At 40.9% G+C, this 27,863-nt stretch overlaps 1 protein-coding gene across 1 annotated transcript; it reads right to left on the bottom strand.

Annotated features, from left to right (window-relative positions):
• Nucleotides 1-35: 35 nt before the first annotated feature.
• On the bottom strand, nt 36-27,660 carry LOC140947374 (TBC1 domain family member 19-like). The gene is made up of 23 exons (XM_073396452.1): nt 27,499-27,660; nt 25,588-25,706; nt 23,782-23,860; nt 23,332-23,406; nt 16,285-16,354; nt 14,874-14,920; nt 14,019-14,071; nt 13,290-13,350; nt 11,677-11,755; nt 11,060-11,098; nt 10,068-10,180; nt 9,081-9,155; nt 7,197-7,259; nt 6,977-7,061; nt 6,390-6,434; nt 5,792-5,824; nt 5,629-5,698; nt 5,061-5,100; nt 4,385-4,476; nt 3,379-3,439; nt 2,989-3,043; nt 2,092-2,162; nt 36-247 (listed from the first exon to the last, which is right to left on the bottom strand). The coding sequence occupies exons 1-23, from the start codon at nt 27,592-27,594 to the stop codon at nt 176-178; spliced, it is 1,593 nt and encodes a 530-aa protein (XP_073252553.1). The 5' UTR covers nt 27,595-27,660; the 3' UTR covers nt 36-175.
• Between the last annotated feature and the right edge of the window lie 203 nt (nt 27,661-27,863).

Here is a 27,863-nt window from a genome sequence, read left to right as displayed (position 1 = left end):
AGGTTTCACGGAGACCCGTTTGCTGCACATTATTGCGCCGGGTAAACGACACAACGCTAGATGTCGTAGATGCAGGAAAGTATGGCGGGAAACAACTGGAACCTGCAAATTCAAGGTTAAACCACGTGACGGCTTTCTAGTCTTGTGATTGGACGTATCCACAAAATAGCCTTGGCTACTGCTTGACAAACAATACATACTGTATTAAAGCGACCGCGTTAAGAGTTGAGATGTCTGCCAGCACCGTCTATGAAGAGAAAATTATTAATAACATCATTAAAGTCATCGTTTAAAACTGCCATTTGCTACTTTATTTATATACTTAGGTTTGCCAAATCTGGCAGGGTCACCGCAACAGCGCATGACGCCAATTACTGCGGGCACGTAACAGTCCCTTCCCCATGAGAGATAGACCACCACACCAAGGTCTACGTCCCCTATTCCAGCTTTACGAACAGTGCGTGGGTTCTTTAACGTCCTACAGAATTTATATGAGCAACGGTTGTGAGACAGGGCCTACGGTTTATAGTCCTTATCAAAGAGGACTAGAAAGTCTCAGTTTGCAGATGTCATAACAAGGCAGCACTTTCGACACAGTTATTTAAAAACCCTGAGTGTTGGTCCGGCCGGGGTTTGAACTCCAACTGAGCTAACAGAACAGTCTATAAGGGACTGTTAACATGGAGTTGGGCACCCCACGTAGGTGAGGTAACCCGCTTAGCTGGGGTAACTCACCTTTCCATATTATCTCTCATTTTAATTTGATCACGTTTACATGATAGGTGGGGTGACCCGCCGCATGTTACCTCACCTATCTGGCTTCCCCTCCTCCATGTAAACAAGTATCTAATTTACGACCCAATAGACCTTATTCACGATACCCGCCATCTCTTCCCGCTCTTTAGGATGGAAGGGATAAAAGTAATGTCATGTGGTATTTCAGGGAGAAAGCAAGCGATAAAATCTGCCAATACGAGAAATCGCGGAAAAGTGTTTTTTTGTTTTCTTAAAAAGATGCGACAATTTCAGTCTTGCAAAATTCATGGACAGTTCGAGTTTCGACAAGTTACGGCTTTTTCCTTGCTATGAGGACATCTAGGCCGTCGCTACTGCATCCATACAAGTAACAATGATCATTTCCACCCATAATTTGTCTTCATCGTCTTTCAGGTAATAAGGTCTCCATTTTCCGATGTCTACCGCACTAAACAAACTCGACCGCGATTTCTTGTATTGACAGATTTTATCACTTGTTTGCCCCTTGAGAAACCACGTGACATTGCTTTTATTCCATTGGTCCTTAAGCGCGTGCAAAAATGGCGGGTATCGTTAATAAGGTGTGATTTGCGTCTCTTTGCGTCCTAGTTTTAGCCTCCAATCCAGTTGTATTTTTGGGCGAGCTAAAGCCGCTGGTTTATGTTCTTAATGAGGTGGCCGCCAGCCATCTTTAATTTCATCAAAACATTCACGCACCCAAGAAACGCATACAATGCGAAGTGTCTACAATTAACACGTTCCGTTTTAAACAAATATTAACAAAATGACAATAACAACAATAATAATGACAATAATAATAATGCAAGGCTCAAAATAACAGCCGACCAGCGGGACAATGTCCGGCCAAGATGAGGTCAGATGACCATTTGTCCGGACAAACTTTCAGTTGGCCTGGTCACCTTGATTGGTCAAGTGCATGGCTTTCAAGTAAATACCCGGGAAAATAGATTTATTCACATTAATTCTGGTAAATCACAAAAACAGTTAAATCATAAAATATTTTAGCCGCTTGCAGTTATAAATCCGTCTGACGATCACACTCTGTGGTTTTGTGAATTTGACTGGTCAGGAACGAGCCAAGACCGAGCTTAAACTTGTTATGGTGGTCAACATGACCGGCCACTATCCAAAAATTATTTTGAACACTGTAATGAAAATAATAAGAGTATAATAAAACTTATTCTTTCGGAGGGAAAATGGAGAGAGGGAATGGGAGGGAATGGGTATTCTTTTCCACATTTTTTACTCATGCAAAGGAATAAAGCAAAGAGGTATTTTTTTCAGTATGATTAATAAAACGATAAGACCACAAACCTGGGCTGCCTGTAGGTTAGTGACCTCTAGCAGATTTGTCCGACGGTAAGACAAGATCGCCATCGCCAGAACTGGAAACAAGTAAACAAAACAACGAAAAACGAAATTTCGTGAAATCATTCCGTAACTGTCGCAATTTTGCGGTCTCCCTAGGAAACCGATAAGATATCAGCACCGTCCAACATCTTCTCGTTGGAGTAGTCGTTAGAGCGAGCTCCGATTACTGTAAATTCCCCTCCTAAAATGCCGGACTACTTTTTGAAAAACGAAGGTAATGAGAATGCGATCAAATACGACTTAACTAAGTATCAAATGTGAGCACTAATTAGTAACTGAGGACAGTGTTTTTAAACCCTCTGCTGGAGTTGGGATAGTCAGAACGCGTGATCATTCGAGCCACGCGAAGGTTAAATCCGTTTGCATGGCAAAGGCAGTACCTTCTTTTGTCCATTCCGAAAACCTCTGCTTTACAGGACAAGCACGCTACCAACGGAGCAGTTTAAAAATGCTTTGATATTTTAAAAATTCTCCCGATATTGAAGTCCCACCTCAATAGTGGGGAGCGACGAGACATGAGAAGCGGAGAATAAAAACAAAAGGGAAGTGATGGAGATTCAGCCCACTGTATGGAGAACAATATGGTGTTTATCTGAGAATATAAATTGCAACACGTAATTGTTTGGAGCGAGTGTAGAACAGACTGACAGTGGGTCCAATCTTGGGAGAAAAGGAAGTTGCAGAAGGCGGCCGGTTTGAACTCAAGGTGATATGACTGGAAAATCAGAAAGGTTTTAGTTTTTTGAAACGTTCGAATATAATATGAAAGTTTATCAGAGTTGCAGGAACCAGCAATCAAAGACTCAGATTCTCAGGCTTTTCAAGAGGCAATGAACACACCTGCTAGTAATTCCATTGAGTCGTAGGCGAATATCCTGTCCCACAGAAGAAGCAACTGTTGATAAGATCGATAAGTCAATCACCCAACAAATCAATCAATCAATCAATCAATCAACTGCTCAATCAACTTTATCTAAAAACTGCCAGTCTTTGCTAGCTAAACAGAACGACCCTCTTTTTGAAAACACCTTAGATCCAATAAAGATTAACGAACAAAGAGAACAATTTTTAAAAGTTGCTCTGATAAAGTCGATGTTATCGCTAGCGATTACAGATTTGTTGTGACCTGATCTAGTTGCTTACGGTACCGAGTTTTTTTAACATTACAGAGTATGATGGAGAATTTCAGTGATACGTAACACGATAGGTTAAATAAAAACCACCGCTCACCTGCTCTGTGTTTAAATAGCCTGCAAAAGCGTAGATTATCCAGTTGAAAGCCAAACGAAGTCTGGAACAAAATCAGGAAAGACAAAGTATGCAAGCAGTACAAAAGTAAGAGCAGTAAGTTTGCTTTTTATTATTTTGTAATAGAAACTTCAAAAGAAGTAACACAGGTTTCCCTCTGCTTTCATAACCCAGTATTTGACATAAATCTTTCTTTCTCTTCATAATTTTCCGCAAAAATGGAAGGAACTGGTGCACGCACAGTAGTACTACACGCTCTCAACAAGCGTGGCTCGCCACAATTCATGAAAATAATAATAATAATAATAATAATAATAATAATAATAATAATAATAATAATAATAATAATAATAATAATAATAATAATAATAAGTCAAAGAGGGAATCTTGGAGCGATGGCCGAGATATGTGAATTTGACTAAAGATAGTTTCAGTGAAGGTTGTAATTAAACAGCTTGGCCGGGTTGTTCCTAATGGGGTTAAGTTAACCCAGGTTAGAGCGAAATTTGAATTCAGTTATGAAAGCTTGAAAAGAAAATTCAGTTAAAAAAGGAATAGAGAAAATTATCCGCGAAAATGCTTTTAAACAAAAGAAAAAGAAACAAAAATATTCGTGCAAGAGAAAATCGTATGAAACAACTTGTGAGAACACAGTTTCTCGGTCCCAGACCTCGTGTGTTTCCTCTCCCGTGTGTTCGTTTTTCTACGAAGACGACCAAAAACGGAAATAACGACTGGCCTGCCACAGGCAGCCCAATAATGAAGGTTTTTAGGCGCTGTAATACCTCATGAAAGTAGAAACTCAGAAGATATTGATAGTTTCTTAGTTTGAATTTTGGTGACGTCATGTGATAACCGAGAATATGAGAGGTTAAGCGTCACGTCAGAGATGACCATGTGGCCATTTTATAGCCACATTTTCCTCCTTTTTTGTACATTTGCTCTAACTTCGATGCTTAACCCCTTGATTGTTAGTTCGGCTACTTACGGATGAGCTCCAACTTCCTTGAGGTGATAAAACAACGCAGGCTCGTGAGTTTGAAGAAGATTTTCAAATAGCACACAAAGTGATAAAATTCCCTGTAAAATGAACGACATGGACTGAGTGAAGACAATATGATTAATAACCCGTGGGACGAACAACACCTAGCATAGAGAACCAAAGAACAACCATTGATTTAATCTAGCATCATCGACTTTCGCTGCATCGTGATACAGGGCAGTAAAAACAAAAAGCCGGCAAGAGATTACATCGCAAAGTTTGCGACAGTTCCAAGAAGTTCCCGACAATAATGATTTGGTTTTATTTCTAAGCAGTTCTTCGTTTCAGTCAAATTACAGAGAGAAGGAGAGAAAAATAAAACTTCTTTTCGCGCCCTTTTCGATACTCGTTTTCGGCTTGCGCCAACAGCTCAGTCACCTGGCAGATACAGATGATACTTTAGCTCTTTACCCTCCATAACCCGGCTCACCCCTCAGCGCGCAAAGCTTTTCCACAAGCTATCGATTTTCTCCGCCGTGCAAGCAGCCTATAATCAAGATGATGTTACACGGAAATGACAGCCATCCGTTGCAAGTCTGAGCAGTGAAAAAGAGAATTTTTTCATTATGCCAGGCTATACGCATAAAACTTCTGTAGAAAAAGAACTAATCGATTAGATTACCTGAGGATGTGATGACATGGTATGAAGACGAAAAAAATACCTGCAACAAGTTGAACGAAAAGTTTAAGCTGAATAAATCAAGACAAAAAATCTTTCCTTGTCAAGTATATGGAGCTTATAAGATTACCACGTTGTTTTGAATTTACTTTTTAATCGGGTTCAAGAAAAGAAAGTGCACCAACAAATGGGCTTTTGGTACGCGATTTACATTGCTTTCTGTCCGCTTCACTGAGTTTTAGGTGTTTAAACATCGCAGGTTGTATAAAGCGTCATTTTGCGACATCTTTTTTTTGGACGACTGTTAGAGGGGAATCTTTACTCTCGAGGCACCATGACTCAATTAAAATTTCCTTTGAACTGTCGTTGGAACATTTACATTCAAATGAGTATTTTGTAGCAAATTGGAACCGCCGCTTTGTTCACCTGTGTTTCTTCAAGGCATGTACTCTTTATCGATACTCAGATTTCAACAACAACAACTGCCACACCCTACACGAACAGAAGGCAACAGAGGATGGTCGCATGTGGTCTACATTCCTATATTACACTGCACTGGCCAAGCACTTACTTTGTGTAAATTTGTCGGAAGAGAAAGTAGAGTTGGGGCGCATCAGCACAAATATAACCAAGCGGAGAAGCTATAACAGAAAAATAAATACAGGTGATCTGTAAGACAGAACCTTCGAAAGCGTTCAGTTTAAAAAGGAAAAGAGAAAGTAGCAAGAACTTACCGTACAAAGAAAACCCATGAAATGGTATAATACCTGATTCAAAAGAAAAAAGAACAAAAAATTTAACCTAACCTGTGCGTTTTTCACAAACAATACCTGCAAACCCTGGAGAATATGAAATGTGTGGCGCATGATCTCGGTACGTGTAAAGGATAAGCAAGTAGAAATGATTTTTATGGACCTTTAGAGTGAGCGCTACACCCTCTCCATACTTCTCATGAACCTGTAACGCAGGCTACATCAACCGCGCTATTGTCACAATTCCAAAAATCTGAAGTTTGCGAATGACTAGCAACAAACGCCGTTATGAGTAAGCGGTATAGACATTCATCACCAGGTTTCATTAATTTTTCCTTGAATGTCAACAAACTTCAACCTCACTGATATAACATTAACACTAACTTCAACGTCACGTTTGACGTCCGTGGTTTACGTTGGACGACAAGAAAAACACCGGATGGTAAAAAGTGAAATACATCAAGTTTACATGTCGTTACCAGCTCCCGGCTTTAGCTTTGGATTTTAAATTCTAAAAATGTTTCGCAATTCAGTAATTTCATATTAACTTTGCATGAAGCCATTGATTACTTCGCCTTACCATTTGGGGGATAAACTACGGCATAGTCTTGAACACCAAGTTTTCCTGGAACGAACGCAAAAAAGGGATATTAATGACGTGAAGGCCACTTAAAAGCCGGTGTCCCGCATGCTGACCTGGATGATTGGTTGGTGATTTATACTGACACCAGACACGTGTTTTTTTTCTAAGTAGGTACTGTAGTCATCTTTAAGCTACACTCGGTCAAGATGGCTAGCGTTCGTTCTCGACGATCTTACGGAAAAACAAGGGACGGTGAACAGTCTAACAGACTACATATGAAACCTGATAATGCGGTCACCAGCGGGCCATAGTGGGTTGGCTCGGCTCTATTAACGTGAAAGCCGTATTAGCGGGTTAGGGTCGTTTTTCAAGACAGATTTCTTTTCTAGTTTAACTCATTCACCCCTGATCCGCCCGGGATAACTCTATGGTGAACATCGAGAGTTGTTATGTAAGGAATATTAATTTTACTTGGCGTTAAAGTCGTAGTTTCCTTAAGTTCCGAAGTCGGAAGTCTGTGAAGATCAGTCGAAATAGAGAGATTTGAAATAACTTGAAACTAGTAAAACAGCAAAACATCTTACCTCGAATGTAAGACTTTGGAGGCGTAGCGCTGGACTGTTCAAAATGTTGGAGTATGAAAGTATCACGACTGAAAACAAGAAGAGCCTACGAGACAAAGTTGTTGTTAACTGATTATTTACTACGTCTTAACTTAAAGGACTTGCTAAGACTGCCCTCGTCTAGGACCTAAGATTTTCTTTGACTTTTTCGTTTCTTCTTTCTTTCTTCAACAGGCCTTACCTGGCAAAGGACGTCTTCAAAAACAAAGTAGTCATCATCATTGGAAGAAGTCAGCTTGATGTCCTGAAATGAGATAGGAAACGAAACAGATCACCAGCTATGGTTAGAATGTCATGTTTTGTTGAAGTACTCTATAATTGCAACGAAACAGTTGTCATAGTAGGATACAGGAACAGGCAAGGGGCATGGCCCGAGTTGAGAACCGCCATTCATTCATTCCTTCGGTACGCCGCGTGTGAGAACCATGCATTGCGGGCTAGTTATCAGAATCAGATCGAAAGGTGTAAACGTAGTGATTACATTCTTCCACTGGTTGATTAAATGTACATTTTTACGCGTCACGCAACAAGAGCCTAACGCTACGTCTACGTTATACAGGATAGGTTTTCATTTCAAAATGAAGTGCTATCCAGTTTTACTTATAGTAAGATCACCTGTGCACAATGCGCCACAAAATGTACTTTATTTGAGTGTCGATATATTTAGCACGAAAGTACTAATTGAGGACACTATTTTTACGTCTCCCACTGAAGACGGTACCACCATTTTACTGGTGGTCCTCCGACCCACGCGAAAGTCTAGCCGCTTGCAGAGCAAAGGGAGTACCTTCATTTCTCAGCTATTCTAAGACCCCGAGTATTGATCCGGCCCCGGGAATCGAGCCCGCGACCTCCCGCTATGCAGTTAAGCGCTCATCCTGCTGCGGTTTATCCGTTATATGTGACCATCCACTTTCCCTTCCGCAAACGGTCGTTGCCATTTTTAATACCCTACAGTATGTTACAATAAGACAAATTATACGTTTTTGAATAGTGAGAACGACGTTGAAGCCTGAGTTGAATTTACGTTAAAAGTAATAGAAAGGGCTCGGGTCACCTGTTATTGAAGTATTAATTAAGAAAGACAGTTTGCTAGTGAATGTAATGAAAATTTTTGTTAATTTTGCCGGGTCGGTGTTGTAGTGTAGTAGTAAGGGAGAGAGATTAGGATACGAAAGGTCCAGGTTCGACCCTGGGTTGCAATCTTCTTTCTTTTTGATAGAAACACTCATAATAACAGATCAAAAATTTTCTAAGTGTCTTAAAACTGGCAGCAACCGTTTAAGAAAGGGACAACTGTAGCCTGCAAAAACATCCGTTTCTCCTCGCTCTTCGCCGCTGGGGACGTTTCGCGCGGAGGAACGTCTGCGACTCAGCGATAAAAATTCCATACTGATGACGCAAATCAATGTTTACATAATAAATCCGGTAGTCATGGGGTTCCAAATATAACCTTGTCCAATTTTGCGTGTCTTCTGGTCGATTTTGGTGAAGTGTTGTGTTCATCTGCCAACGAGCTCCAGCAAAACTCAAATGGTTCTTCTAGAGAAGACTATATTCCAGAAATATTGACTGTTTTGTTAGAGATTCTTCGCGTTACAGTTGACCTTTGTGGCCTTTTGTCTTTTGTCTGTCATTCGTAAACAATAGCTAAAACAATGTGACTGCGCCGTCGACCAATCAGCGCTTCTGACCGGATTCCGGACAGATTTTACATCATCAGTATGGAATTTCTGTCCCTGAATCGCAGACGTTCCTCCGCGCGAAACGTCCCCAGCAAGAGCGAGGAGAAAGGGATGTTTTCGCAGGCTCGGACAACTGCCGCGGCGCAGCTTCGTTCCAATACAGAAACCGCACCGATAAACCATTCTCATGTGTCAACAGAAGCCCTATATCCAATATGGTTTTCGCGCCTGGGCATTAACTGTATTAGCGCACTTTTTTTAAGTGCTGAATTTTGAGTTGAAGGAAAAACGTAACAAGTGCATGCTCCAATAAACATAACTCCTTTGCTAGAGCGCCTAATAAAATAGGTAAAGGGATGCAAAACAAGAAATTATGTAACCTTTGTAATGAGACTATCCACCAGCATGTCATATTCCACAACATACTGCTTTAGCTGCTGAAAATACAACAGATCCTGCAAAAATGTAATAACACTTAGTGACATGTCCTAAGGGAAAATGTAGGATAGAATGGGCGTATGGGATGGAGTTGGGATAGGATGGGATTGGATGGAAAGGGATGGGATGGGGTAAGATAGGATCGGGTAGGGAAGGGCAAGGTCAGTAGGGCATGATAGCAAAGCGTAGCAAAAGAGTAGGATAAAGTAGGAACGAAAGGGAAAGGAGAAAGGATAGGATAGGATAGTAGCTTCGGAAAGCGCAAACTTACTTTTTTATCACCCTGCCAATCACATCTCAGACAGTCAGGAGGCGGATGATAGGCTCTCCAGAGACTTTTTGAACTTGACAGCTTTAGTTTCATGTAAAAGTTAATTATGAACTTGCGTTGCACAAAAACGTTGTCGCTGTTAAACCCCATGAGGTAAACAGGCAGCATTTTGTTCCAGAAAGCGTTTAGTGGACGAACTGGACTGAATCCAGTTCCAGTTTTAGCAACTTTCACTGCATGATATAATATGTGCAGCGTATTTGTTGTATCGAACATGTCTCGCGACGGTGATCTCGAAATTGCGACACGACAGAACGAAACACAAGAGAGATCAAGTTTACGGCAAACGGCAAACGTCATATTCAGGTTGACAATTTCTCAAATTCGGAAATGAGAGGGTTAAAAACTTTCCAAAACCATTCTTATTCATGAACCTGGCATAAAACTTCCAATATTTATGTAGATCCAATCAACACTAAACGTACCCTGCGAACAGAGGAAGATCGAAGGGCCTCTGCTCGCAGGGTACACTAAACGACATGTAAAGGGAAAACTTGGTTACGTTGTACAAATTCACATATGCCGTTTGTTGTAAACGTGACTCTTCATCTCTCTTTTGTCTAGGATACGAACAACGCGTGAAAAAGTATCCACATACCAGGTCATCTACTTCAAGACCTAAGATGAGTTTCCACACTTCCCCCCTTAGTCCTGAAGGGCAGCCATATTTAGCATACTGTCTGGCAACTAAGGAGCTCCCATGCTGAATTGCTGCGAAAATAGAAAATAGACACGAGGGATTTCTGTCAATAAATTAAAGCGAGGTTGTGCTTTGGGGGGGGGGGGGGGGGAGTGTGTCCTTCCCAATATCTCTAGCTGTGATAACGACTCCTTTGTGAGGCCAATGTCAAGGAATACATGTACCTTTCTTTCTTCTTAACTAATTCCACACTGTCTGCGGGCTCATTTTCCCGAACAGCGGCTGGTAATCGAGCCTATTCGAAATGCCGACACCGGAAATGCGAGGTTGCAGCCCATGTTTTATCGGCGATTCCGGAGTATTTTTGTGACAGGCGTTTGCCCTGGGACATTGGAAAGAGGTATGCGAAGTTGTAGTCGATACTTTTTCGAAGTCGTATTTTTTTTAACTCTCTAAGTTTGGTTCGTCCCATGAAAAGTTCGAGGTTTGGCCTAGGCCTTAGAGGTACTGTCATGAATGTTCAGAGCTTCAAAACAAATTTGCCAGTCATGGGCTAACATATACATCGTCGTTCCATTGAAATTAAAATTCAATTCAATTCAATTCGCAGTTCATGCGAGGAGCTAAACGCCTCACGAGGCTCGTTAGCTCAGCCATTTCTATACATACGCAGTAAATTTCCGCAAGACTGTAAACATAGCATCAAACATGTTTGATGTTCTTCTCACGCTTTCGCGAGGAGGATCTTGAAAAATTCGCCGCGCATTTATTTTAAGGAAACGGCTGAGTTAACTGCTTTGCGAGGCTCATCAGAGGTCGTCACGAGAACGCTGTGATATACATCCGTATACATGTACATTGCAGAAGAACTCAGGATAGTTTTTCAGGGTTTCTTAAAATTAATGTTCAAGATTGGTCGCTTTGAATTCGACATCCACTAGTAAGCTTACCTTTACGTCCCAGCTTGCTCCACTCAGATGGAAAAGAATCTGTGTAAAATTGAGGCGAGTTGATGAGTTAAAAATGTCGCTTCAACAAGATTGTAACACATTCCGGCACTGCAAAAATCTTCTAAATAGGCCAGTGCCACAAACGCTTAAAACTGTACGCGTTATCAAACACGCACGCTTGTGAGCGGGATTTTACATGGTTCATATAGACACTCTTTCACTACTAAAAGTTCTTATCGTTTTTAACGACGACTTGAAAAATGTTTCTCAATTGTTCTCAGATTACATGTTTAATGCTTTCATTTAATATTAGACGTTTAAAATGTATACCTGACCAAAAAATGCGTTGAATAGAGGGAATTACGAAATAAATGTACACTGTACGTAGCTTCAAGTTAGTATACTATTGTTTACCTAAACATTTTACTGCATTCCTTATAATTTCCGCTCTTTAACTTATGTTTTGACTGATGGAATACCATTACAATTGGATGAATCCCAGCCTGAGCTATATTCTTACGAAATTCTCAAGTTTTTCCCACTATTCGCTTCAAGGCTCGTGCAAAATAAGGTTCTTACGAGACACAGTGTTGAAAATACAATTAAATTCAACTAACCCCCAGAGTAGCTCTCAATCAAAGCATCATCCACGCCGCTATGCGAGTTTCCTGCATCCAGTTCTTTATACGCTGCTCTCTGTTTGTACGAGTAAGTAGATATATATCAACAAAATTCCACGTATAAAATGATTATGATGCATATCATAATCATAAATATACCTGATGAAGGCAAATCCGTTTTTCAAGTTAAACCAGTGTCTAACCTAGTACCAGGCTCCAGGCTTGGTACCCAAGCAAAAAGCTAACCAAACAGGTTTAAAACTGGTTTCACTTAAGAAAGGATTTTACTCTCAACATACAAACTTAAAAAAAGACGACACAAGGCAAAACACGCTTTTATCAGGTGACTTCACAAAGACATCATACGAAAAAAAAAGTTTATTTACAGTCGCCTGTTCCATGCGCACAAATAAAAGACTGGCAAAAAATGTTCTTTCTATACCCTTTGCCGTGTTTTGCTGCTCAATTCTCTTTGGGCCCTGCCCAGTATATGGACGCCTATAACAGGCTAATGAGAATGTCAAACCCTCGTAACCTACGTGAGTATTTCACGAATGTTTTTGTGTTGTCTTTTACATGTATACTGTAAATCTGCAAGAAGAATGGGGTGCAAAGATCCCTTACAGCTTCACTAACTCACTTTGTGCGGTAGCCCAGGGCTAAAAATAGTTTTCAGACAGTGTGGCCAGACACGATGACCAGGCAAAGAAATTTTTACTTGGTCAAGTCTCTGACCGCTTAAAAATTGGAGAAAAATTGAACTAATCCTTGGGCAATTTTCTGTTAGCGAACGTGTTTGTATTTTTTTTACCAAGAGACAAAATTTACAGATTTACAGGTGCGGATTTGACTGCTTATTCAAGAATAAGAGTCTGCGTGACCAATCAACATGACTGACGAGTGAAGCTTCTAGCCCGCCAAGACGCCAATCTGGCCGGTCATTATTTTGAGCCCCGGAGCTCCACCTCCAAAAAGCACTCTCACACTCTGAAAACGACAGCTACGCAAGCTACTTGTAACTATAAATTTTTATACATCCTTACCCATTTTCCCACTGAATGACAAAAGAAATCATACTAAAAATAACGAAAAGCGCCCCGGACGTTTAAACAAAGAGGAGCTCAATCGTAAAACATGCCTGTGTACCTAAGCACTAATCTTTAGCATGACTCCTTACAGTCTACTATTAGGGCGACTTTCGTATGACCTTGAAATGAAAACGCGCAATCAAAAAAGAAACAACAAACGAACCGGAAAATAGAGCGATTTGATTGGTTTATCGAACGGATAGAAACAAGCGTGGCTTTTGGTTGGTCAAGCGAACGCTCGGGTGAAAAAACTTCATGCCCGAGAACTTTCTAGAAATCAATCGATACTTCGCTTTGACGTCATACTGCAACACGATTGGCCAATCGAACAATGCCTTCTCCATATTAGGGTTTTCTCTGGCGGGAAAACGAACAGGCCATGTTTTGATCTTTTCGTCCATTGGCTGATAAAACAAATAACGAACACTTACCGAAACAATATTTCAAGGTCATACGAAAATCGCTCTACCATCAAACAGTCATTATTGCTCCCTTGCATGCAAAAATCAGAAAGTAACTTACCAGTTCTTGGAGTGACTTTGTGTGCAAGTGAACTTTGATTAAGCCCCAGCCTTTGATAGAGCTGTAGAGATTTTAAAATCAACCCTAGGTCAGAGTGCAAAAACAAGGAAAGAGCTTCTATTCAAATGTTCTTTAAGAATAACCCGAAAGAAAAATCCTTATGATGCTGACAGTTGGGATGACTGACAGCCATCTTTACCAAAACTAAAAACATCACAGGTGTCAGTAGCCATAAATAGGCTTCTGAAGGCGTTAGTTTTGATAAAGATAGCTGTCAGTCATTGAAAGTGTCAGCATCTCTAGGATGTTTCTTTCGGGCCTGTGCTTTAAGAACATTTGAATAGATATTTGAACTTACTAGTCTAATGAATTTCTTCAAAAGGAAAGAGCTTACTTACAGGAGTTACTGACATGGAGAAGAAAGTACTGACATAACAGAAAAAAAAGCAAAATACAGTATAGAACTCAGGGACAGCTTTAATAAGAAGATTGCACAATTTAACAACAATTTGTCCAAAATGCTACACACCCATGTAGGTAACATACAAACAAATTAATAAGAGGGTAGTACATTAATTTTGAACTTGAAAAAAAGAACCTTATATTATAGCTCCTAGTTTGCTTGGTTCGTGCAATTTAATGACTATCCACACAGGTGCCCATATAATTATTCTTCCAAATCAAGACTGTCTATGATATGTAGAGTATAGATAATGAATTTGAGTGTACCTTGGGGTCTTTCGCAGTGGGGTGAAACCTGGGTTTTCTATAGTGATGAGGGCCTGCAAATGAAAGGTAAAGAAAAATTAACCAGTATTCTTTACCATAGCCCATAACCACCCCCCCCCCCCCCCCGCCCCTGCACCCCAGGAGGCAGATGAGCTTTAACTACCCTTCTGGCCCTGCCTTTTTTGGAGTTTCTGTTTTACCCTCTGTTTTGTGTAAACAGCAGAGAAAAGATTTAAATACATCTAGTTTAAAAATATCTTATTTTATTATCGTCAGTGCCATTATGCAAATTATTGTTATAAAAACAATGATAACTGTTTTGTTTTCTTTCTTTCTTTTCTAATCAGGGTTCATGCAAAAAATTGCAATCACTTTTTAAGGACTTTTCAAGGACCACGTTCAATTTTCAAGGACCACGTACGGCAAATGTAATAATAGATTGTACAAAAATTCACATTCCTAGTGCATTCGAACAGGACTTTAGGGCTTGAACTGTTTGCTCCACCAACCTCTCTTCCTTTTTGCAGATCACTTGTCTTAAATTGATTGTTAATTATTGCATAAAACAAAAAATGCTTTATGTAAATCACTCTTAACTTCTCTAAGAGTTATGATTTAGATTGTCTTGGATAACCAAAAAACATTAACAAAAAATTAAAAAAAACACTTTCCAGGCCACTAGATCCAAAGTCGAACAAAATTCAAGGACTTTTCAAGGACTTGCCCTGCAATTTAAGGAATTTTCAAAGAAAATGGAATTCAAGGACTTTTCAAGGAGTTTTTCTAAATTCAGGACTTTCCAAGACCCTGCGAACCCTGTTCTTTGTTCGTAGGTGGTTTCAGAAATACATGTACCTCAAAAAAATCTTTTGGAGCATACACTGGCTTGATTTTTTCCATTTCTAAAAAACAAAAACCAAGAAAGAAAAAAAGGCATTATTGTCAACATCATCATATTGTAAAGTGTTGTAAAGATAAAATTAGCTGCACGTCACATTTTTTCCAAGCTCCATAAAATGTATTCACTCCATAGACATTGTACAGATCTCTTCTTTTGAATGTTATTAGTAAGGGTGTAGCACACGTAACTATCGTGTCCAGTGATTGCCCTGAAAAGCGGCTAAAAAATTAAATGCAGTCATGTTGAATTTTTGAATAATTATCGCTGATAGTTACGGTAAACATAATTTTCTTTGTACGGATAAGTGAGGGACTTGTCAGAAATTAGCAGGGGGGGAGGGGGGGTGGAAACAGAGGGAGGGTCACAACGTTTTGAGACTCAGGAAAGGGAGGGGGCATGAAAAATGGGCCGTTAAAAGGGGGAGGCTCATGCAAATATAGGCCCGTGATCGTTTAGAGGTTCACCTGTAGAGTTCTTTATTTGGTAAAAAAAAAAGAAAAAAATTAAAGAACAACCATTAACGGAGCATTATGGATATAAACTGTGAAGTACTATCGCAAGAATTTAACAAACATCTACTTTTCATTTATTATACGGCAATGCTATAGAGCCTTATTGCATTTTTTATTATGAATAATGTTGCTATTAATGTTATTAGAATTTTGGCTATCCTTTTCAACACTGTCTTCAGCGTCACCATCAATGCTGCTGTCATCATCATCTATGTCATCAGCATTGATACAATCACTTTCATCATCATCATGATTTTCATTTAAGTTGAAGCTTGGATATTGCTTGATAATTTCCTGTTATTCATTGGTGAACAACCCTCCTCAAAGGCGTATTGGGTATATGGCCTTTGTGTTTTGAGGAGCCCACTTATTCCTTCATAATGAAGAGATAATGGGCCAATAGGCTCTGTAACATTATGCGACACTTGATGAGGTGCAATGGTTTCAATAACCTTTTTGCAGTTAGCTTCCATTCTTTTTGCCCTAGCTTTTTTTGCTTTCCTTTCCTTTTGTTTTTGTTTCCTTTTTTCTCGTTGGCTTGGAATACTATACTGCACCTTAAAGAGCCTGGAACATTTTTCTTTCAATTCTGTAAGGTGGGGAGGGTCATGATATTTTAGGCCAAGCTTAAGGGGAGGGTTTGTAAATTTCACTCCCATTGAAGGGATGGGTCACCTAATTTCCGAACCCAAATTTAAAATTCCCACCCCCCTCCCCCCCTGATAATTTCTGACAAGTCCCTGAGGTCAAAATGGCTGCCCCTTTTTCTCTGAGTCCTGTGCAATCCAGGTGAGCTTTAAAATTTCCTTTTAAGAACATACTTCAAGATCAACTGAGACAGCACAAAACTTACGTTTTTCATCCAGTTCTCCTCCCAAAGTTTCAAACTTTGATGACATGTGGGCCTGATCTGAAGATGTTCTCTGAACATTAAAAGAAAGAACCATCTACATGTATAACAGGCATTTACAGTCACAGTTAAAGCAGATCTAGGGAAGGGGCCGAACCCAGGGGCCTCGAACCCCACTTTATTTGCCAAACTTACATGTAAACCTAGTGCAAGGTCAAGAAAGGGGGTTGAGGGCCCGGCTTATGTATTGCACTGTACTATTTAGTAAACCTTTGTTGGACCCAAAATAAGTGACTGTGCTTGTAGTATAAATAATAATAACTTACAATAATACTGAGTTGTCCTGTTTATATACATGCATAAGTGTTGATACATCATGTTTTGGCAGACGTCCCTTAAGTTGTTGCTTCATTACTTGGGGTTTCACTCATGAGCACAAGTTGTTAAGGATTATTTCTTGTGCCTGTTTTCTAAAAGAATTGTTTGTAAGAGCGAACCGGAAGTGCATTTTTACCGGAAATTACGTTACGCGCGGGAAGATTGATTGACAGTTTCAAATAAAAGTCCCCAGATTTAGGGGAGGAGCGCTTAGCCATAGAAAAAAATCTTGTGTGGATGTTTGTCTTTTTTTACGGGATTTTTTCAATGGGAACTCTGGACTTTTTTAGGAAGAGGATTGAGAAAATTTAGGAACGTAATGAGAAACATTTCTGGTCCCTCGGAGCCTGATAAAGTGGAATAAAAGTTGGAATTTTCAAAGGAAAACGGTACTGGACGTGGAGGATTTGTGTGGCGTGAGTTGACAGTAGTGTTGTTTTCGTCAAAGGTGAGGAAACTTTGTGGATTTTACTAAGGAAATCAGTGGAAAAATGTCGGACAACGAAGAAGATTCAGCCGAAGACCGTATGATGAAAGTGGAAGCTTTAAAAGCGGAAAAACGGAAATTAAAAGGGGCGATAACAAGACGGTTAAATGAGTTTACTGTTAGCGAGTCGGGTTGCTGGCGTCAGCGGCGGCGTTGAACCAAGAAGTTTTGAAGAAATTGAAGAAATTAAAGCTACTTTGGAGCGTTTGGAAAAGATTAAGGAAAAAACTTTCGAAATACTGGAAGAATTACGGACATTGTATCAGGAACTAAAGAACACTGAAATGCAAGTTAACGTCGGGGATGAAGCGGATGAATTAAACGAAAGAATTGAAGGTGAAGCTAGCGCCGCTCGTCGCGTCTTGACTTCAGTAACACGGAACACACGGCCGGTAAGTCCACCATCTTACTCGAGTAACTCTAACACCAGTTTGCCGCAAAGGAAGGTTGATAGTGGGGTGAACAACCTAGAAAGAAGTCGCATTCCAACATTTAGCGGGAACAAAACTGAATTTCAGCTTTGGAACGCAACATTTACGAGTTGCGTGGATGCAACTGCAATGTCTGCTCAGTTTAAAATGTTGAGATTGGAGGCATGTTTAACGGGCGAAGCTTTAGAAACGATTCAAGGTTTAGGATATTCTGAGGCTGCTTATGAGGCTGCTAAGTCGAGATTGTTGAGAAAATACGGTGGAAATCGTAGGGAAATTCAGTGTCATGTAGACGATTTAATAAAACTGAAGCCAATCGGAGAGGAAAATTCAAAAGAATTGGAAAAATTTGCAGACATGTTGGAGAGGGCAGTGATAAATCTACAGGAGAACAATAGAGCGGCAGATTTAGAAGCGGGAACTTTGTACACTATCATTCTTGAAAAACTGCCAGAGAAATTATTGTCTCAATACATTCGCTGGGTAAAAGAAAATAGAAGGGTCGAGTCTCTAATTACACTCAAAGATTGGACTGCAGAAGAGGCTGAATATCAGATTCAAGCAACTGAAATTAAACATGGTTTAAAATCAGGAAATTCAAGCGGCAAATTTCACAACAGAAGAAGTAAGTCTTTTGGAAGTAACAGAACTGATGACAAAAAGAGGGGAACATGTAAAGTATGTGGGGAAGACCATGCTGTATGGAATTGCGATGTCTTTAAAAGTAGAAAAATTCAGGAAAAATGGGCTACGGCGAAAAAACTAGGACTCTGTTACAGATGTTTGGGTGATGATCATCTGGGAGGGGAGTGCCCAAGAAGTAGAGTGTGTAACATTGATGGTTGCAGGGACCGACACAACCGGTTGTTACATGGGAATCGAAATGGAAACAACTCTCAGTCTCGACCCCTGGGAACTCAGCCTCAAGAAACTCAGCCTCAAGGAACACGGCCTCAGGGAGCCCAGTCCCAGTCAACCCAGCTTCAGTTGGCCAGGACAATTCAAGGAAGAAGGGAAATCCAGTCAAACAGAGATGACAACATTCTGTCACAAGGAACTCGAGAACAAAGCGGCGGGCTTAGCACGGAGGGGGATGCTAACACCAATTCAACTTCGCTAAAAATACAGAAAGCAGAAAAGGTGGCACTGCGAACTGTTCCAGCAATCTTGAAACATGGTAAGAAGAGAACTCTTGTCAATTGTTTCTTGGATGAGGGAAGTGACACTACATATGTTAATGAAGATGTAGTTGAGGAGCTCGGAGTCAAAGGGGAGAAAGAGTTGATAATTGTGAACGTTGCTAATGATCAGGAAGTTCGTTTTCCATCCATCTATTGGATTAGAGAGTGTTGACGGTAGTGTGAACGCTAAGAGTGTAGCACAGTCTTCTGAGAAAATCTGCGGTGGGATGAAAGCAGTTGACTGGGTTAGGGTTAAGGGCAATTGGAACCATTTGCAGGACATTCCATTCCCAAAGCTTGCGAATCGGGGAAAGATTGATGTGTTGCTCGGAACTGATAACTATCAATTGATGTACCCCAAGAGAGAAGTGATTGGTGGAGCCGAGGAGCCATGTGCACGACTTTGTCCTCTGGGGTGGACGGCAGTGGGGAGGATAAATATGGAGAACACAGGAGCAGATCACAACACCAGTTTGTGTCATACTTTTCGCATGCAACAGTTTGGAGAAGTGGCACCGACAGTGGATCAGTCAGATGATTTAAATGCGTTGTTGAAGAGATTCTGGGACCTGGAAACCATGGGAATTACACCTCCTAAACCGGTTATGACTACCGATGAAACAGCAACCTGGCATAAAGTGAGCAAGTCAATCAAGTTCGAGAATGATCATTACGTAGTAGCTGTTGCTTGGCGGAATGAGCGACCAAGCCTTCCAAACAACAGGCCGTTAGCTGAGAAGCGCTTGGAGTCCATAAAGCGTAAATTGGCAAAGAATCCAGAAATAGCAGAGTCCTATCAGAAAGTCATTGAAGAATATTTGGAGAAGAATTACACCCGCCGAGTGCCGCCAGATGAGCCGACACCCACTGAAGAATGGTTACTTCCCCATTTTCCCCTTGTGCGTGCTGACAGGACTACAACGAAAAGGAGGATTGTATTTGATGCGTCAGCTAAGTTTCAAGGAAAGAGTTTGAACAGCGAAGCGTTACCGGGACCGAAACTGCAAGCGGACATGTTTAGCATTCTAGTCAGATTTCGAAAGGAACTGGTTGCCCTGGTGGGTGACGTAAGTCAAATGTATCATCAGCTTGCCCTTACTCTTGAAGACAGGCCACTACACAGGTTTCTATGGAGAAATATGGATCAGAGCAAGGAGCCAGAAGTTTACGAATTCTTGAGATATGTGTTCGGAGGGTGTTACTGTCCTTTTTGTGCGCAGTATGTGTGGCAGAAGCATGCGGATGATCACAGAGCAGAGTATCCTCTAGCAGCTGAAGCGGTGAAGAACAGTTGTTATATGGATGACCTGATGCCTTCAGTGGAAACGGTGGAAACAGCAAAGGAGATGCGACAGCAGTTAACCGAGCTTGGAGATAAAGCAGGATTTCACATTCGCAAATGGATCTCTCAGAAGCCTGAAGTTATCATGCACATAACAGAAGCTGATCGAGCAACTAAAGTGGATCTCGAAAAGAAAGAATTTCCAGTGACGAAGACCTTGGGAGTCGTGTGGATTGTTCAGGAAGACAAGTTCTCATTTTCCTTTGTTCCACCCCCAGACGAATTGGTATTAACAAAGAGGAACGTGCTGAAGAAAACGGCCTCAATTTATGACCCCTTTGGATTTCTGACGCCCTTCGTAGTGCGAGCTAAAATGCTGATGCAGGAAGCTTGGATTGAAGCTCTCGGATGGGATGAAGAATTGCCAGATCATTTTAAAATGGAATGGAAAAGATGGTTCGGGGAACTTGGAGAACTTGGTGCGGTCCATGTTTTACGATGCCTGAAGGAAGACAAGGAACTTCGAGATGTTACTATTCACACGCTCAGTGACGCGTCTGAGAAGGCTTATGCCGCAGCATCGTACGTTCGCCATGAGTATGAAGATGGAACAGTTAGCACAAGATTAGTCGCAGCAAAGTCAAGGTTGGCGCCATTGAAGGCCATGAGCATTCCGCGGGTAGAACTCATGGGAGCACTGACTGGTCTCCGACTGACATTGAAGATATGTGCAGCACTGGAGCTTCCTAGGAACAAGGCCACATTTCGGGTGGACAGCGTAAATGTCGGGTTTTGGGTCCAAGGACAGAGTCGAAATTTTAAACCTTTTGTATTCCACCGGGTTGGGGAAATTCATGACGATAGCAGTCCACATCAATGGCGGTACGTTCCAACGAAACTCAACCCTGCGGATCAAGGGACTCGAGGAGCTTCAGTTCAAGAGCTAGTTAAGGATGACTGCTGGTGGTATGGACCCCCGTTTCTAAAACGTAGAGAGGATGAGTGGCCAGAGAGGAAATTTGGAAAAGCCCCAGAAGCTTACAAAGAAGTTAAATCAGAGAAACGAGAACAGCTCGTGGAAAGGGAGCTAAGCATGAATGCACAGAGCTATTACGTGGAAACAGTCAAACCAAAGAGCACACCAGACCCAATGGAGTATTCAAAATGGTACAGAACCAAGCCAAAAGGAAAGCTGGAGATCGGAATGTCTTTGGTGTGGGTGACTGGTTGGAGTTGGATTAATCGATTCTTAGCAAATGTCAAAAAGCCTCAAAACGATCGAGAAAGTGGGGAGTTGAACCCAAGGGAACTTAATCAAGCAGAAGAGCAAATCATCCGGGCGGTTCAGCAAAGTGCTTTCCTGACGTGATAAGAGCACTTGAAAACAACAGGCCTCTCCCTTGTAAGAGTACGTTACTAAAGATTACACCAAAGTTATGTGGGTGACTCCTTCGATCAAACACGCGACTGCGATATTCAGATGATTTGCCAGAAGAGACGAAGTTTCCAATCATCCTTCCAAAGAATCACATCGTTACCAAGTTAATCGTGAAGTATCACCATGAGAGGGAAGGTCACGAGATGGGAGTGAACTTTACATTAAACCATTTACGAGAGAAGTACTTTGTGATTCAAGGACGACAACAAGTGAAGAAATGTATCAAGAAATGTGCGGAACGTAACCGAAGATTCAGGGGCTGTCCAGCACGACAACAAATGGCACCATTACCTAGAATTCGATTAGAGATGACTCAGAAACCATTTGCAAATTGTGCGACAGATTTTGCAGGACCATTCTACACGATGCAAGGACGAGGTAGACCACGAGTAAAGCGCTACCTTTGCTTATTTGTGTGTTTACAGACACACTGTTGTCATTTAGAAATGGCTGCTTCCCTGGAGAAGGATGATTTCTTAAATGCACTGACGCGAATGGTGGCTAGCCGAGGGTGGCCTAAGTTGATGCTCGGTGACAATGGAAGTTATTACGTCGGAGTAGCACGAGAAATCAAGGAGTTAGTGGATAGCATGAACCAAGACAAAATTCAAAGGCTTACTTCCAACCAAGGAATTGAGTTGCAGTTTAACCCACCGGAAGCGCCACACTTTGGCGGTGTCTTCGAAAGAATGATCAAGTCAGCCAAGAGGGCAATTTATGCAATTTTGAACGAAGCTGATGTCAATGATGAAGAATTACAAACCGTGTTTACTGGAGCCGAAAGTTTGTTAAATTCGAGGCCTTCAACTACAGTTAGTGGAGATGTCAATGACGAGTCTGTGCTGACTCCAAACCATTTCTTAATTGGCCAAATGGGTGGAGAGCTAGCCCCAGACACAGTCGATACGAAGGCAGTCAGTGTGCGTAGACGATGGAGACGAATACAGGAACTGATTCGTAGAGTATGGAGTCGTTGGATGAGAGAGTATTTGCCAAGTATTGGATCCCGGCAAAAGTGGTTCCCACCTTCAAAGAATCTAACATTGGGGGACGTGGTGTTGGTAATTGATCCAGACGCACCAAGACGGGATTGGAAGCTTGGACGAATAGAGGCAGTGCATCCTGGTAAAGATGGACTAGTACGAGCTGTAGACGTTAGAACCAAAGGAGGGGTGAAACGAAGACCAATTTCCAGAATTTCACCGTTGGAATTTGAAGATTACTAAGTGACGGGACGGAACAGTGAACTAACTAGCTATAGTCGTAAAGATTTGCATCATGAACACTTGTAGGAACAGTTGAACAGTTCATGATTTGTTTAGTCAGAGAATTTTAAGTCTAAATCTGACAGATTGAACCTTTTAACATTTGACATTTGAACATTTGCATTTTAACATTTGAACAGTTATTGGAACATTTGAATAATTTGCGTTATGTTTGTAACAGAGATCGATTGAAGTGTTGGATTTTCAGTCAAATGTAAATCCAGGAGGGGGAAAATGTTAAGGATTATTTCTTGTGCCTTTTTTCTAAAAGAATTGTTTGTAAGAGCGAACCGGAAGTGCATTTTTACCGGAAATTACTTTACGCGCGGGAAGATTGATTGACAGTTTCAAATAAACGTCCCCGGATTTAGGGGAGGAGCGCTTACGCCATAGAATAAAATCTTGTGTGGATGTTTGTCTTTTTTTACGGGATTTTTTCAATGGGAACTCTGAACTTTTTTAGGAAGAGGACTGAGAAAATTCAGGAACCTAAGGAGAAACACAAGTATTTCTCTCTTTCTCGATTACATTGATCATGGGTGTGATATTATGCAAGGATAATAACAAGATTGCACATCTTAAACCTACTTTCCTTGCCAGTGGAAGCGATAACTCAGTACACATACTGTTGATGCTCTTAACTATCCTCTTCTCCCAGTTCATCTAGGAACAAAATGCAGCAAAATCATGTCCGATCAAACAAGACTTGCACAGACAAGCTTCATTTCAGATCAAAAAGATTACATTATACATGTACACTTTTGAGAAGAGACAGGCTATTTTCTTGATCACTGGGTGGGCATCAGTACACAAAAATAATGTTGTAGAGGAAGAAGACCAGACACACAGTAGGTCTGCATAATTTTTATGTAACCTTTTCACGTCCAAGTTCCCTAAATTCTACACTATACAATTAATGCTTTGGGGGGGGGGGGGGGGGGGATTCTGTGTTGTACTCCATAAACCCAATTTACAACACAGACCATCTGCGGATACAGGTTTCCCTCATGGGCTACACATATATGATTATTACTATACCTGTGCCTTGCGGATGAATGCTAGTGGTTCCTTCACTTGGCTCTGTAAAGTTTCTGGCATGGATGATACATCTGGCAAACTAAAAAGAGATTAAACTTGGAACTGAACTACCGGTATAACAACTGGCTACAGGTAGTTCAATTCACTAATTACAGTGCACATGAGAATAGCCGCAAACTAACTGTGTGCATTGATTTGAGGATTCAGACGGGACATTAATACATGAAATCAAAATTAAGTTTTACATGTTCCAGGGGGTAAATACTTGTGGTGTTGTACAAAAGTCTAGGCTAAAGAGTAACTCAAACCAATAGACCAGTCTTGGAAGACCAGAGTGAGGATTGGCCTGTATAAGAACATTTGAGATCAGAAAGAGTGGGCTACTTATTTTAAAGTCTGCAAGCTAAGACAATAACTTTATGTTACGGATTGCTAGCCTGCGTAGCTGGCAGTATTGTCACATCGGTGTGTTTTAACCTCACTCATCTTCACGAGTGCTGCGCTCTACTTCCTCTAGGCATTCATCCATCATAGGAAGTGAGGCTGCCCAGTGAAACACCTATTGCAGTGTCATTAAGGCCCAAGAGAGCTACCAGAAAGCCTGCATATCTGAAGGACTATGTCTGATTAAGGACCATAACAAATGGTCGTTTCAAAGCGAAATTAAAACTGGACTTGTCATCTATTGATGTGTTTATTGATGTTTCTTTGATTGACAGTGATCTATGCTCAGAGATGTTGATTGACACTTAGAAAATAGTTTAAGGGCTAGTAATTTCTCTTATCATTATTATTTTTGGTTTTCAATTATTGTTAAGCAAAAGGAAGTAGTATGTTATGTGATCTACAAGCTTCTATTATACAATGAAAGGATTGTATTCTACAGGCACGTGATTGACATTCTGAAATAACTCCTGGGTTTTGCAATTGTGTAGTCACTTGAATGAAGTCTGTGATCAAGCACACATCAGCACTATCTGTGTCGTAGAACATTCACCAGACTGCATCTTCAATGTAGACAGATGTAACATTCAGTGATGTCAGAGGCTTGGAAATGAAATTATTGCAACCTATCATCACATCTTTGTTATTCCAAGTCACTTTACTGACCCTTACCATCAGTCTGACAGTGTACTATACACACTGTACACACGTACAGGCTTAAAATTTTACAACTTTGCTTTCACACAGGAGACCTAATGCAGATATTGCTCCAAGAAAATCCATTGTACCAAAAACACATTTGGTTTTAAAAACCCATCAGTACTATGCAGACTGATGCTCTATTGGTGACATACACTGTATTATTGCCAACTAAACTTTGTTGCAGCATTACTGAACTTCGTAGGCACTCTGCCAGCAGAGCCTTTCTTCTGCTTGTTCAATTTTGGTGTATTCCAAAAAGGAATGGAGTAAGATCTTTGTTGAGCATGCCCAGCATATTTCTAGGATATAGTTTTGAACCCAAGCTTAGTAGCCATGCGCTTGCTACAGTGGGCTTAGTTATGACCACCGGTTTATCAATGAGCAGATGCTTGCACCCAAAAAACAAGTTTAATGAGAGAAAATAAGATTGACTATAGTCCAGAAGTTTGCACTGCGGCAACCTCAAAGGCTTTACACAATTCTGATCTGGCACAGCCTTCTTTTCTCCTCCTTACTCAGGCAGACAGTTGGAGGCTCTGCTCGCAGGATGCAATGTAGGAGTCTTTTAGGTGAAAAATAATTTATTTATTAGCTTTTCAATTTACAGCTCAATAATTTACGATGTCACTTTGTTGCTGATGAAAACCAAAAAATACTGACCTCTTCAACTGAGCATACACAGCATTCTGCACCTTCATCTCCCATCCAGAATCCCGTAAGTAGCTCTGTATACTCTTTTTCATGTCTGTAACATGAATATGAGGCTTTGAAACCTCTCTCTTCAAAAAATGGACAAATATGATGTCAATACAAATGGAGGTTCAACATTTCTTTGGTTTCCCTTGCTTTGTCTTTCTACTTGTTTTTGTTAGTTATGCCCCTATACAATTAAATGTATGTACCTCAGAGGTGTGGTTCGAGAGATGCAGCAACAAAATAATAACTATGCATCTTGTACAGTACACCTCAGAGCTAGAAAAGCATCCAAAACACATGCAAAACAGCCACACATTTTTTGCGTTACTGCGCTTTTCACAAACACGCAAACTCTAAAGTTCAAAAGCCGCCTTCCTAATTGCGTTTTTCGCTGCCATCAATCATAATTAGGATCACAAGCAACGAACCTTGAAACACAGAAACACACAAAACGGATCGAAATCCACCAATCACAAATCACAAACCATGACCTTTTGAACCCGTTAAAGTAAAGTTTTGTTTCCTAAGAGGTCCGTTAAGATGACTGACAGCAGCAAAAAACGCAATCGTCAGTTGGCTTTTGAACTTCATAACTCGCATGTTTGTGAAAAGCACAGTAACGCCATTAAAAGTGCGTTATTAAGCTAGCTTTTGCTTTTGTTCTGTTTAATCTTTACTCTTAGTGGTTGCCCCGAGAACGGTCTGATCTACGGCCATCCCATTAAATATACCCCCCACCTACCCCCCTGTTCAAAAAACTTTTTGAAGATGTGTACAAAAAAGTAATGACTGAAGGCTGTAGGACTGAATACCAGATTTTCTGAGGGGAAGTAGCAGAAAATCAAAAATTTCTGAAGGTTGTGAGACTGAAGGCCAGATTTTCTGAGGGTACCAAGTAGAAGAAAAAAATTCTTAAAGCTATTAGACTTGTAGGGCAAATTTTCTGAAGGGATATAATTTATGTTCATCACTGAATTTTTTGAGGGCATTGGAGGGAGAGAAAAGCATTTTTCTGAGAGCTCGGACAATTTCAAAGTCCTTCGTCAAGGGGCAGGGGAGGGGGTGAAAATTGGTCTATGGTTATCTCGCCATGCAACTGTCCACTAAACTGTCTCTATGAAATCGCCACCAAGAAGTCAACTCGTTGCTAACCAACTCGCCACCAAGAGGTCTAATCGCCCCCAAGTAATGACTCTGCATTAATCATCATGTTTACTCACCTAGGATTACTTACGTAGAATTTTTACTTCTACACCAAGCTTATTCGAATATGATTACAGAGTTATTATTTGGTGGCGGGTTGGTTGGCGGTGAGTCGACTTGTCGGTGGCGAGATGGTTTGATGGTGAGATGACCGATTACCTGTATATTAAATGGAATGGACCTACGAATGCAAAGGTCGATACACACGAGGGGTTTTGCTCCCGGAGCATGCTCCAGGATCATTTTGCACGTGTCAGTACACACGAGGGAGCGTCATTTGCCCCGGGAGCTTGCTCCCAAGTATTTAAGCGGTTAAATATCGTGGAGCATTTTGCGGGGTGGAAATTCTGCTCCCGAGGATGAAGTATACCCATGAAATCGTTGGTACACACGGAGGAGCTTTGCTCCCGGAGCGTGCCCCTGGAGCATGCTCCGGGAGCAAAACCCCTCGTGTGTATCGGCCTTTTAAAGCTACAATCCGCCCTGTCATTTTTGTCCCACCAGCACTTAAATTTCGTAGACACTTGATCTCAATTGTGGATTTCAAACAAACTGTTCTAAATTAACGTTGATGGGATACGTGAGAGACTTTAGGTAGCTACGTAGCGTTTTCAGTAAGTGTGACAGACATTTCAGCATTGTTTTCAGACGTACGTTAAAAATTTATGTCACCTGCAAATCAGCTCTCATCTCTGAAAAAAGTGAACTTTTCTGGAGCTTTTCAATGATTCTGCATAGAATCGAGTCCTTGGCCTCATCTCTGATCATTTTCTAGGATGACTATCACTGATTATTTTATAAAAGAAAGAAGTGATCAAAACTTGCCGTACCACAATTAATATCCGCCATTTTGTTTTGCAGTAGACAGTTTCAGGCGTCATATATAGAGTACGTTCTAAGAAATTGGCGGGCTCAGTACTCCAGCGCTGATTCAAGAATATTTTGAGTCATTCTGTGGAAGACTCTCGGTTGTTGTTGTTGTTGTTGTTTTTTTTTTTTTGGATTCCGAGACAATCTCGTACCCAGATTCCACGCCT

This window comes from Porites lutea, chromosome 9 (assembly GCF_958299795.1).
Source record: "Porites lutea chromosome 9, jaPorLute2.1, whole genome shotgun sequence".
Taxonomy (NCBI): Eukaryota; Metazoa; Cnidaria; class Anthozoa; order Scleractinia; family Poritidae; genus Porites; species Porites lutea.
This window is presented reverse-complemented; position numbering and strand designations above follow the sequence as displayed.